General features: G+C 48.9%; 1 protein-coding gene across 1 annotated transcript; it reads right to left on the reverse strand.

Moving 5' to 3' along the window:
- Window positions 1-1,180: 1,180 nt before the first annotated feature.
- LOC125985138 (extended synaptotagmin-2) lies at window positions 1,181-11,897 on the reverse strand. The gene is made up of 23 exons (XM_049747730.2): window positions 11,732-11,897; window positions 10,010-10,382; window positions 8,143-8,184; window positions 7,902-8,036; window positions 7,758-7,834; window positions 7,595-7,667; window positions 7,058-7,147; window positions 6,218-6,273; window positions 4,741-4,861; window positions 4,489-4,665; window positions 4,337-4,419; window positions 4,189-4,237; window positions 4,008-4,097; window positions 3,840-3,935; window positions 3,191-3,265; window positions 2,970-3,056; window positions 2,746-2,898; window positions 2,349-2,683; window positions 2,185-2,283; window positions 1,963-2,094; window positions 1,792-1,897; window positions 1,672-1,721; window positions 1,181-1,561 (listed from the first exon to the last, which is right to left on the reverse strand). The coding sequence occupies exons 2-23, from the start codon at window positions 10,373-10,375 to the stop codon at window positions 1,516-1,518; spliced, it is 2,538 nt and encodes an 845-aa protein (XP_049603687.1). The 5' UTR covers window positions 10,376-10,382; window positions 11,732-11,897; the 3' UTR covers window positions 1,181-1,515.
- Window positions 11,898-12,099: the final 202 nt, after the last annotated feature.

The raw sequence follows: 12,099 nt of genomic DNA on the forward strand, positions 1-12,099 counted from the left end.
TTATGAATAAAATAAAAAGTCACCTTTAAAACAACTCGCTGATTTCGCAGGGTGGTGCTCACTCCTTTCAGCAGACCATCTTTCCAAACAAGCAATGCCATGCCAAATACAGAAACAGCAGCTAAAGCCAGTGAAACTTAAGAAACACAACAGAAAAATAATACAAGTTTGAAAGAGAGAGCGAGAGAGAGAGAGAGAGAGAGAGGGAGGGGGGGGTCAGTTTCCAAGACAAAGCCAGATTTTTTAACCAGAGAAAATGTTCTTTTTTCAGGGAACATTTTTAAGTCATATTTTTAAGGAAGCAAAAAATCTGAATTAAAGCTGCAATATAAAAAATATTTTAAAAAAATTAAATCTAAAATTTTTGTAATTTGCCAGGACAAATTAGTTTAATTTCCCATCAAAAAGTACTTTGAACTTATTTTTCAAGAAAAAAAAGTCAAATTTATTTGAGAAAACAATATATAATCTTTTTCTTTGGTCGTTATTTCAAGAACTTGTTTTGGACAGAGAACAAAAAAAGTAAAAAAAAAAAAATATCCTCAATGACCACGATTGTCATAATATTTTTCCACACACAGTTGCATATGAATTAAAAGGATTTTTCTCCCTACAAATATTGCAACTTGCACAATCCCTGAATTATGCCTCTTCCGGACCAGCTCAGTAACCTAGTGGTAGTGTCTCCGCCCTGAGACTGGAACGTTGTGGGTTCGAATCCCGGCCGGGTCATACCAAAGACCATTAAAAATGGGACCCATTGCCTCCCTGCTTGGCATTCAGCATTAAGGGTTGGAATTGGGGGGTTAGATCACCATATGATTCCCAAGCACGGCACCGCTACTGCTCCCCTCTCCCCCAGGGGATGGGTTAAATGCAGAGGACAAATTTCACCACACCCAGATGTGTGTGTGATGATCATTCTATCTAGTCCAGTGGTTCTTAACCTGGGTTCAATCGGTGAGTCAGTCTCAGGGGTTCGGCAGAGCCTCCACTGTGGGAGTCCGAATACACCTGATTTATCATGTAAATTTGTGATGACTCATATCTGAACTGGTCTCACAGCAGAAGTCACACTGATTTGTAGGTATGTAATTTGTTGTGAGTTCATGCATTGTGTTGGTTTTGTTCATGCACGGCTCTTTGTGCACCAGTAAAAATCATCTGTCTTGAATTTGAATTGTTATTTTTTTTATTTTTTTTTCTCCGCTCAAGAGGGGTTCGGTGAATGCGCATATGAGACTGGCGGACTTCGGTACCTCCAACAAGGTTAAGAACCACTGATCTAGTCCAAGCATTTGTCTCGGAAAGGTTGATCTCAATTTGGCTCTTTTGCGTAGATGGCAGACATGGTAAAGAAACAAACGATGACACAATGCAGCCACATGATGTCGCTGTGCAGTCACAAAAAAAGGACACGTGGCCATCATAAATAGTGAGAGCTTGCCTCAAAGTCGAGCTCTGCCTTGCCGCTGCACGCTAAAGCTAACAAAAGGAAGCAAGCCAATTGCAGCGTTAGAGCTGATGAGGCTTCTGGTGGCCGTCCTCGCTCAGCTCATACCTGCGGGTTACAAACATTTGTGTCAGCAATGACAATGATTTTCACTAGGTGGCACTTTAAGAGAAGCACCAGGTGGTGACTATTGCCAAGTTTAAAAAAGGACAACTCACCACTGCGTCCATCCCTTGGCGGCATCTTCGGGGCCCAATTTGATCAGAACCTGCCGGACAAAAGGGCGCTTTGGTCAGCGTGCCCTGCCTTTTTTGTTCTCTTGCAAATGAAAAGCGTACCTTCCCCAGCAGACCCTTGTGTCTGGAGAGCAGCCCTCCGCTGTTCTTGACAGCCACATCCAGAACCCTCCTATGGAGCTCCACCAGGGACACGTTGAACTCGAAGCTGACCACATCAACGGAAAAACGTTTTTGTTTCCGTTGCATTCCGTGACTTTATTTGCTACTCACGTCTGATCATAAACGGGGTTGAGCGTTTTCTTGAAGGTGTGAGTTTTTCTCCTTCCGGAGCGTCTCTTGTCAGGAAGTAAGTAGAGGCGCACGTACGGGTCCGACCCGTGTTCGCTGAACGTGATCAGGTTCCTGAGCACGAGCCGAGACCAGGACGAGGAGAGGGGAGAAAAAAAGAATTAAGAGGGGGAAGACTTGTTGAAGCCCGTGCGTGTGAGTCACCTGCAGCCGTGGACCACCACCACTAGCTTGTTCCTTTGGGAGCTATGTCTCAGCGTCAGCTGGATCTCCCCCAGCGGAAAGTAGCTGGGACCAGAACCACTAAAAGACAGTTTCACATTGTAGTGTTGGAAGGCCACGGCAAGACATTTCAAAAAGGGGCCTACTTCTGCATCTGCTGGAGTCTCTGCTGCAGCTCCTGAGCGGCGTAGGGGTTGGAAATATCCGAGGCAATGCTGGGCGTAGCCTCCTTGTCCCCCTCCAGAAAGTGTTGTGATTCCAAGATGGCCGCCTGCGACGCACTGCGCCCATGCTCGGCAAGGGTGCCACCTTCCTGTGCTTCCCGCTGCCGCCGCCGCAGAGCCGCCTCCGGCCCCGACACCGATTGCGAGCGCAGGAGGTCTCCCGGCCTGTCCGGCGACACGGGGTCGACCGACGAGGCCCGGTTGCGCTCGGCGCCCGAGGACGCAGCGGCGGCGTCATCGCTGCCCAGGTGCAGCACCTAAAAGTGGGTGTGGCCTGAGCTTTGCTTTTGCTGAGGTCAGCAGAGGTGGCGTTCCCTACCCGCAGCGCTATCTTCATCTTGAGGCTGCAATTTGGTCCCGTGCTGCGCAAAGGAAACTGCTGGTGGAGCGTCATGTCTTCGGCCTCCAGCAGGTGGCTCAGCGGCAGAATCAGCGTGCCCAGGGTGCAGTTGTCGTGTTTGGCGTCCTTCACCTGAACGTCGCAACGCACGTGAGGGGAGGGGTTCATGCCTTGCCTTGGCTGAAAAGAGCAGCTTTGCGTACCTCCACCTCCAGGTCTTGAATCCTGGGGTTGTGGATTAGGAAGGAGAAAGCTTCTTCCCAAACCGGCTCGTGGGTCTTGTAGCGCGTCTGCCGAGCGCAGGGCAGAAGGAAGAAAGAAAAAAAAAAAAAAAAGGATCCAGTCTGTTCACTATCCACAGCACGTATTAATTGAAGTTGACTTTTGTCATTGATGTGGACTGAGGGGAAAATACTTTTCTCACCTTGCTCTCGTGGGACTTGGGAGCCACTTTGAGCTCGACAAACGGACTTGGGTCGCTGGTCACTTTCTTTCCGGACTACGCGGCGTGACCGTAAAAGAGGACACACACACACAGAGACAAGGAAGGCGCTCCATGAGTGACTGTCCCCCATGAGCAGCAAGAAGGAAACGCTGTGTCAGGACAACTTGGCCGAGCCGTAACCAGCTTGAGATTTTTTTCCGCTCAGAAACGGACACAAATGAACTGAGTGCAAATGCCACTCATCCGTTCCAACAAAAAAAAAAAAAGAATGTTCAAATATTGTACGTCATACATAATTGACGGCCTTTCAGAATGCATTGGAGGAAAACAACATCTTCCAAACTCTTGAATGCATTTTGCACAAAAACAGGTTTGTGTCAACATTAAAAATCAATGTCAGTAAATTTGTGCCATGCCACAGCGCTTATTTACGTGACGTGGATACAACAACAAAACGAGACTGCTCCCGCCACGCGCGCCCGACGACGAGGCGCTCCAACCCAACAAACGTGCCCAATTGGCTCACCCGTGGCCATTTTCTGTTGCATTCCCTTTTCAAAAGCGGCAATCAAAGGCGGCGGTCCACATTTTTGGAGCAGGGTTTGCGTGCACGGGCGGATGGACTCACCGGCAGGTTGCGGGCCGAGTCCAAGAAGACAACGAGCAGCGCAGAGGAGAGGCCGTCGTTGGTTTTGCTGCGGTCGGCGCGGATGTCGGCCAGAACCTGAGAATCCAAGGAGGATGTGATATCGAAACAGGAGGAAGGCGGGCTTAGATACCCCTCCCTGTGCCTCACCTGGTCCAGCTTGTCAGGTGTGGCTAGCAGTGACAGCCACTCCAGCTTCAGGTGCAACTTGCCCGAAGCCACGTCGTCCAGAGTGAACCACTGAAAGGCAGCAAATATGAATCGCTCTTTGCATAAGATAAAGAAGGCCAGAAGGAAGGAATGGAACTTGCCTCCGCTCCACCCCACTCACCTCGTCGACTTTTTGCTCTTTGGCAAGCTCGCCCAGGTCGATGGTGACGCTGGAAGGACGACAACAACAACTCACTAACAAACGTGGCCTTCTTGTCGTCTAGTATTCTGCCGGCCGTGTCTGCATGTGTTGCTATTGCGAGACGCACCTTCCCAGCACGTCGTCCTTGTCCGTGTCTTCGTCATACAACTGGACCTCCACATTTTGTCCCTCGGGGTCCATGACCTCAGCCTGCCACACGACGGGATCGTCAGCGCGGCGCAGAGGCTCGGTTGCTTCGAGCGGACGGAGCCTCCTCACCTCGAAGACTGCATTCCACTTGGGGTTGACCGTCTCGTGGATGACTTTGCTCTGGAAGAGCTGTTTTCCCACCCGGATGATCCCATAAGGGTCCGACTTGCCTTTGATGAGGCCGCCCAGGAACCTGTCCTTGCCCAGAAGGTCCTGGGCCTCTATGAAATGGATGCGCAGGATGCCCTGAGGGCCGCACGGACTTAACGTGTGCAAGGGCAGAAAAGAAGAGGAAGAAGCCTGAAACGTGCGTGTTCATACCTTGGGCACAGGGAAGAGGAGGCTCTCCAGCTGAGCCTGGCCCACCAGAGGGATGGTGATGCGGTTGGGCAGCACCAGGAAGCTGTAGATGATGTCCTGGATCAGGTTGTCGCACAAAGCGCTGAGGGCGAGAAAAAGAGCGCTTCAACAACACAATCGAACACCGGACGACGCCATTTCTGGAGAAATCGCGCGTAAATGTTAATCTGGTGAGGCCGAAAGTCTGCGGAAGGATACGGAAGCATAAAAAATGCTTACAAATTTGTCTCTATTTGGCCTTGACTGAAAACAAAATGGAAAAAAATCATTGAAAAGACTTTTGCAATTTAAATGCTTCGTAAATTCAATAAGGAAGTCAATCCAATGCCTAAATCATGCAGTTGTTTTGCCACAACTGTCCACTAGAGGGCGATGTGCTCAGCATAAAATCTCATTGCGCCAATTTAACTCACAACTGATGCTTTCACTTTCCTGAAGATGCTAACTTTCTGACTAAAAAACGAAATAACAAAGAGCTACGCCTTTTCTTGACTACTACTGGTACTGTGTGCCTTGTGCCTTACATTTCGTGTTCTCATTGTTCGTGATATGCCATGTTTGTGTATCGCTGATTTCAATCATTAAAAAATAAACAAAAAAGCTTTTCCGTTTCCTGCAAGTGTACTTTGCGCTCGTAAAAAATATTTTCGCTGTGACCGTGCACGCGCAGATGGCATGTTCGTTTATACTGCAATATTTCTATGGTAGGTGTGTAAAGTTGGCAAAATACCCACATTGAAACCCGCAGGCGCGCATGCACGCACACACACACACAGGGAAGCAGGCAGGCGGGCGGGGTATGAAAGCGAACAGGGTTGGGGAAGACGTGAAGGTGACAACTTAGCACTTGATTGTACACGCACAGAGCTGCACACACACCCAGGCAAACAGAAAATGCACTTCACTCATGCGTGCGCAAAGACACCTTCAGACTCTTTGATTCACTTACTCACACACACGCATGCACGCACGCACACAATCTCAGCTCAGGCTTTTCACTCCCACAGGCCAAGTCTGAAAGTGAAAAGGGCGTGGTCAGGCAACACACAAACCCGTCGAACAAGGACGGCCACATTTGTAAAGGCAGAGGGTCCGGCCCAGCCTGTTTGTGTGTGATGGCATCAAACAGGAAGTGAGCAGGAAGCGCCGCTCACATCCTCTCGGCCTTTTATTTAGTCAAGAAGCCCCAAATTGTCGTTATAAATCTGCTGCCGCCACGCCCGCTCGTGACCGATTAAAAGGCTTCCAAGATCTGACGCATGCTGAAAGAATTTTAAAACATCCGGAAAAAGAAGAAGTCAGACTCTTCTTGCACATGGAAGCCTTTGAGCTTTTGGGACAACAAAGCAGTACGCGCACGCACACACACACACACACACACACACACACACAGAGCTAACTCTGCCAAGAGCTAAACCGATTTAATCACAGCACGTACTTGAGCCCGGGAATATCCAGCACGTTGGTCAGACCCGTCCAGTTGATGTCCAGAAACTGCAAGACAAAAAGGACGTCTTGCACAGCATTCTTCAAGGGGGGTACCTAATGAAGTGGCCGGCGCATTGCAGAGTAACAATGTCACGTATGTGTGTGAGCATGTGTGTGCGTGTGCCTGCACGTGTGTGAGCGTTTGCGCGTATAAGCAGACATCACATGGACGTTGCTGTGTGCATTTATGTACAACCATGTGTGTGCGTGCACATGAATGTGTTTTAAAAAATGAAATTATAACATTTCTGTGTGTGTGTGTGTTAAGAGAGTCAGCAGCTCCAAGAATTTGGCATGTCAGCAAAGCTCAAACAAGCTTGGTGCCAAAATTCTGGTACAGCTCCTTCAGTCCGCTGCATCAATGTTGTGGCAAAGTCAAATGAATCTAATTTGAATTTTCAATTTGTCGTCAAGAAAGAGCTCCGGTAATCAAAGCGCAGAATCGGTGTAGGTGACAGCAATCAAAATATTTGCGATGCCAACCCAAAACATGCCGATGCATCATGAGAGTCCAAACGCTCAGTTGCACACGCGCCCGCGCACAGAAACATTCCTAACACGCAGAACCCGATGACGTCGCCAACACGGAAACTACACGCTGTACACTAAATGCTAAACATGAAATCCTAGACACAAAATATGCGAAACATGCTAACATAGGCAAAGTAGGAAATGCTAAAGGTGAAGAACCGAAGCGAGTTTAGAGACGTTTTGTTGCTTTGACTTTGACTCCCACGGAGGGAAAATGAGCACAACAAAAAGAAGGAACAAGATGTGTGACGCCACTTACAGGTTTCTTGAGGAAGAAGACGGAGAGCGCGCCAATGAGAGGCATGTCTCCCAGGAGGGGCTCCATCACCACGCGCATCACTCCGTGAAGCTAAACACCAACCAGACAACATTCACCTTCCATTAAATGCAAAACAAGTGATGATCACACACACACAAAATGCAAACAGATCATGCTTAGCACTCAGCTTGTTGGTGTTTTCAATGCAAATCAAGCCTGAATACAAAATGCTCCTCCACAACAGGAACTGCTACACCTGCGAGCGTGAATCGTGACCGAGTTGTTGGACTTTTTAGTTTTTCCAAACATCTGTACAAAACGGTCACAACGACCCGTGGATCCGGTCCAAGTCAAGCAAACAACACTCTGGCCGCCGGCACGCTCGGCAAATGGCGGCCCGAATTGCCGATAACGAGTCATTTATCGAGAAGCGATCTTGTCATCTGGCTCGAGTCAACGCGGCTGGCGCATTCCCGCTTGGTATCAAGCGCTAAAAGTGGAGATGCGGTCGCCGTGACAACCGTCGTCGCCGCATACCTGAATGCTCTTGATTCCCGCCCTGCAGTAGTACTTCTTGACGTCCACGTCGATCTCCGTGTTGCCCACAAAACTGCAACCATGACAGAGCAATGTTGTTGGAGTCCGGAATCATTTGAAACAGAAGCGGATTGTCGAATGAGCACTCGCGACGGCGTCCTACCTGATCTGCATGTCCATGATGACCTGCCGCTTGTCTACGTTCTCCGTGTACACTTTGACTCCATTCACCCTCAGCGGCTGCAAACAAACAAGTGGTGGAGGAAACGTGCCGGGCGAGCGACAAGGTGAGGGAGGGGCGACTGACCTTGTCGCCCATGTCGATCTTGGAGAAGCAGAAGGAGCTGAGATGCGGGTGGGCCCCCTTGACCGCCGGTTCGATGCTCTCCCGGAACAACTTGTCCACAAACTGGCAGATGAATGGCCACATCTGCTTCACCGTCTGTGTCAGACGCCACCACCGTCAGTGCCGCTGCTCTCTCCCTACGCTTTTGAGTGTCTTAGCGTAGCCAAGTTGGGGAGGGGGCAAAACGCGAGTCTGTGCCTACCTTATTGAGCCACTCCACCCTCTCCACATCTGGATAGTGGACCTGCGAAGCATGTGAAAGCGCCATGTTAGCCAGCTGGCATCCAAAGACCCCGCCCACAACTTTCAACGGGAAGCGCATGACGAACGAGCGAGCCTTCAACTTCAATCTGCCTCTTTTTCGGTGGCCTCTATTTCACCTGCCTCTTTTTCGGGCCCTTTGGCCGGTTCTTTACGGCGTTGTCTGACATGAAGACAAACACGCTTGGCTTAGTCTTGACATTATTTGGGCTGTTGTTTCTTTTGAGTTGGGTTGTGCACGGTGGCGTGGACAAACAAATGAAAAGCTCTCGTGTGGCTCCCCATTGTGGCCTGGAAAGAGGAGGGTGACGATGACCAAGATGTTTTTCTGCAAGGTCAAGAAATGGGAAACCGGGACGGACGAGTCCAGGCGCCGGCATCTATTTTTAATCGTGAGAGCGACATTCCCTGCCTTTGTATTGACATTGTGTCACATGATCATGCCGCAGCATCGCCGCCGACCCCTTTTCATATTTGCTGAGCAAGACAAATATTTTTCAAACGCTGGTTGGACACACATGCAATTGGGACGATTTAAAAGCGGAGCTTTCTCCACAAAACAACCCATCAATTCTCTGAAAATGTCCTTCAATGTTAAATCCATCTCAGTATCAATCTTCCATCTATCCATCCACCCCAATAAATCAGGTGATCCCTTCAGGGACAGTCTGACATTGCAGCTTTCCTCAGTCGCCACCAAACAACAGTGACTGCCCGCATCTGGCAATTGAGGATAGAAATTCATTCTTCCATCAATCCACCAATGAAATGGCGCTACACATGCAGGGCCAATTAAAAATCAGTTTCCGCATTCATTGATCTTTCCAAATGTTCTCGTTTCGTTAAATCCATCCAGACAGCAAAAAAAAAAAAAAAACACAATCAGGTGACACCTTCATGGAAAGACTGAAATCACAGCTTTGCTCTCAGACCAACGGAGGAACGGAGGTTTATATAATCTGCCGTTCTTTCCGAGTAATGAAATCAGGTGTTGCATTCGGGGACACTCTGACATGAGAGTTTTTGAGTGTCAACACGCACTTAAATGCATCCATCTGCTCGTGCCAAGCTGTCTGAACTAGACAGCGATCGACAGCATGACCATCTTGAAATGTTGAGTGCGTCGTTGACAAAGCAGACCGCTATCCATCATCCGTCAAGCGAAACAAAACAAAGGTTAGAGAATTTGACATCTTGGACGATGGCGTCAGTCAGGGCGGCGCGTGTGAACTTTGAACCGTCTGTTATCAGCGCTGTCGCAATAGTTGGTGTCAGCGTGACACCGCGCTGGCCGGCCTTTTGCAAATTGCTTTGGGAAGAACACCGGCAAGGATGTTGACAGGAAGTCAAGTTGGAACAAGTTAGCAGCATACTTTTTTCCCACTCCGCTCCGGACTGACTGAGAAACACCATTTTTGGATGGCTTTCGTCTTCATGCAGTGCAACGAAATAAATGGCTGTGTGACTTTTCACGGCATGTGCTGGGTGTGGTGCAAGATCACCCTAACAGGAGGGAGGGCGGGGAGGAGGACGTATGGAAGGAGGGTGTCCTTCACAGATGCGCAAAGCTTCCTTGCCTATGCCAGCTACCAGATTCTGTGTCCTACATCTGGTTTGGAAGTGTGCAGACCCTCCCTCCCAAAGCATTTCAGTTGCCCATCCCCGATGACCCTGAGAAGGAAACCTTGCTGGCTGGATGGATGGCTGGATGGATGGCCGGCTGGCTGGAGACGACTGCTTTCCTTGAGCTGGGCATTCGAACGCCGGTTAACTTGAGTGACCCACCGCGCCCCCCTTGATTGACTCACCCACGACGGCAGCTCGGCGGTAGCTGGCATCCGCTTGACCGCTTTGTCCTCGTGGTCCAGAAAGGCCAGGGCGCGGTTGATCCTGTAGTCCTTGCTGCCGTGAGCTCGCCTCCAGTAGAACAAGGCGGCCAGTCCGATCAGCACCCAGCTGAAGCTGAATTCCAAGTAGCCCAGGATGTAGATGGGCAAGATGGCAGCGAAGGTCTTGCCAAATTTCACCCACATCTCGGTGACGTCCGTCAGCGACGAGGGAGGCCCTTCGGCCGGCATCTCCTGCGGCAGGCTGGGGGAGGCCGAGACCAGGCCATCGGGTGTGGCGGCCGGCCGGGCCGCGCCTTCCGCCTTAGAGCCGACGCTGTTACTCATGTCCCCTCTGCGGTACCAGAAGAAACGTTGGAATTGACGTTGGGAAACAACATGTTGGCCCATTTTCTGTCATGCTGCAGACCAGCCCAAGAACTGAACCGCAATCAAGTTAGGTTTGTGCATTTACTGCAACATCCATTTGAAATAACATCCTGATATTGCATAAAAGGGTAGACGGTGAAGCATTTTTTATCTGACTTTTTATATTAAATCTCTGACTTTAGTGGCTCGTTTCGCCTTTATCTGTCTCGTAAAGAAAATCATTCTGGTCGACAAAATACACAACAGCTTTTTTGGCTGAAGGAAATAGAACTTCATTTGCGTAACATTAAAACTTTTTTTCTCTAAAAGAATAGGAATTTGGTACTGCAACATTAAGTCAAATGATATTCACTCGACATGTTTATTGGGATATAGTCCCACTTTTGTCAATCGTAATCGTGTCTTTAGCAGGATAAGAGGCAAAATAATATGATCTGTGTTTTTGTATTTTTCTCCTCCATTCATTAAGATCTGGCTTATAATGGTGTGATTCAAACTCATTGCGCTATCGTTTTTTTTAATGACAACTTTTTACCACTTTTGTTTCTGTCATTTTTTTTTTCTTGGAAAAGAGTTAATCGTCATAATATAGGGGTGGGGCTGTCATCAGGAGTCTTGGAAAAAATGCTGCCCAAAAAGTCTGAAAAACACCACAATTCTTGCGCATACTAGTTTTACGTCATTACGTTCTCAAATGCATAAATTGAAAAAAAATACATTGAGAAAACATGATTGGCTTTGATGGATCAAAAGAATGCAAAACATTTTTTATAATTAGCCTGACGTCATTTGATTTGCATCGCCTTTCCAACTTTCCAAAGTCACCGGAAAACTTCTTAAACTACAGAGATTAGTCGCTCAACTAGCACAGGCGGGTAATTAAAATGAACCACAGGGAACTAGTTGCGCTTTTGTTGGATTCGGCGCACATCCAACGGTTGACAACATTTTATTGTCTCTGCTCGTCACTTTCTAAGTGCCGTCAAGTGGTTTCGGGTTGCCGTTGATCGCAGGCGGATTTATCTCGGTCTGATCGAATTTCAGCTTCCTAAACCCTCGTTTGTCACGTGCATGTATGCCGAACTACCCAACAGTGTCTATCCAATTAAAATCTTGGGTCGGTTCCAATCAACACAGGGCTTGTATTGACTAGAAGACGTATAGTCGCTAAATCGAAAAAAATCTCAAGCGAGTGCGTCGTGACGTTCTTTCAATAAGTGACACGTAGAAAGGCTTTTTGCGTCGAAGCCGACGACCACCGGGGAGGGAGGGGGACGGACAACTGCCGACAAATAAGAAGCTCGCAACACTCACCAGAATCCTCATGCGCTTGAAAACGATCTCAAATTGAGCAGCGACGACGAGCGGTGCTCCACATGCCGACCAGCTTCTCAGCTCATCACGGTGTACAGACGCCGCTGCCGCTCGACCCGCCCGCCTCACTCAACTCAACTCAGCTCAGCCCGGCAGGAAGCCGTCATCGCTGTGAAGAGGTTGGCCTCCACCTGTAGCGGAGCACTGGCGCGCCCTGGTGGCGAGAAAATGAACCACTCGGCAGCAGAAAATGAAAATGCAGTGACAACCCCGCAGACTGGCATACGCGCCGAAACACACACACACACACAATATATATTTACATGAGATGAATCGAGAGAGAGAGAGAGAGAGAGCGAGAGAGAGAG

This window comes from Syngnathus scovelli, chromosome 17, assembly GCF_024217435.2.
Source record: "Syngnathus scovelli strain Florida chromosome 17, RoL_Ssco_1.2, whole genome shotgun sequence".
NCBI classification, from domain to species: Eukaryota; Metazoa; Chordata; class Actinopteri; order Syngnathiformes; family Syngnathidae; genus Syngnathus; species Syngnathus scovelli.

Bases quoted from the DNA above. Each gene is read 5' to 3' on its own strand.
- LOC125985138 (XM_049747730.2), bottom strand. From the start codon at position 10,375: ATGAGTAACAGCGTCGGCTCTAAGGCGGAAGGCGCGGCCCGGCCGGCC. The intron at 4,666-4,740 runs GTATGAACACGC...TGCGGCCCTCAG, and splicing joins TCCTCTTCCCTGTGCCCAAG to GGCATCCTGCGCATCCATTT. The intron at 4,420-4,488 runs GTGAGGAGGCTC...GTCGTGTGGCAG, and splicing joins AGTGGAATGCAGTCTTCGAG to GCTGAGGTCATGGACCCCGA.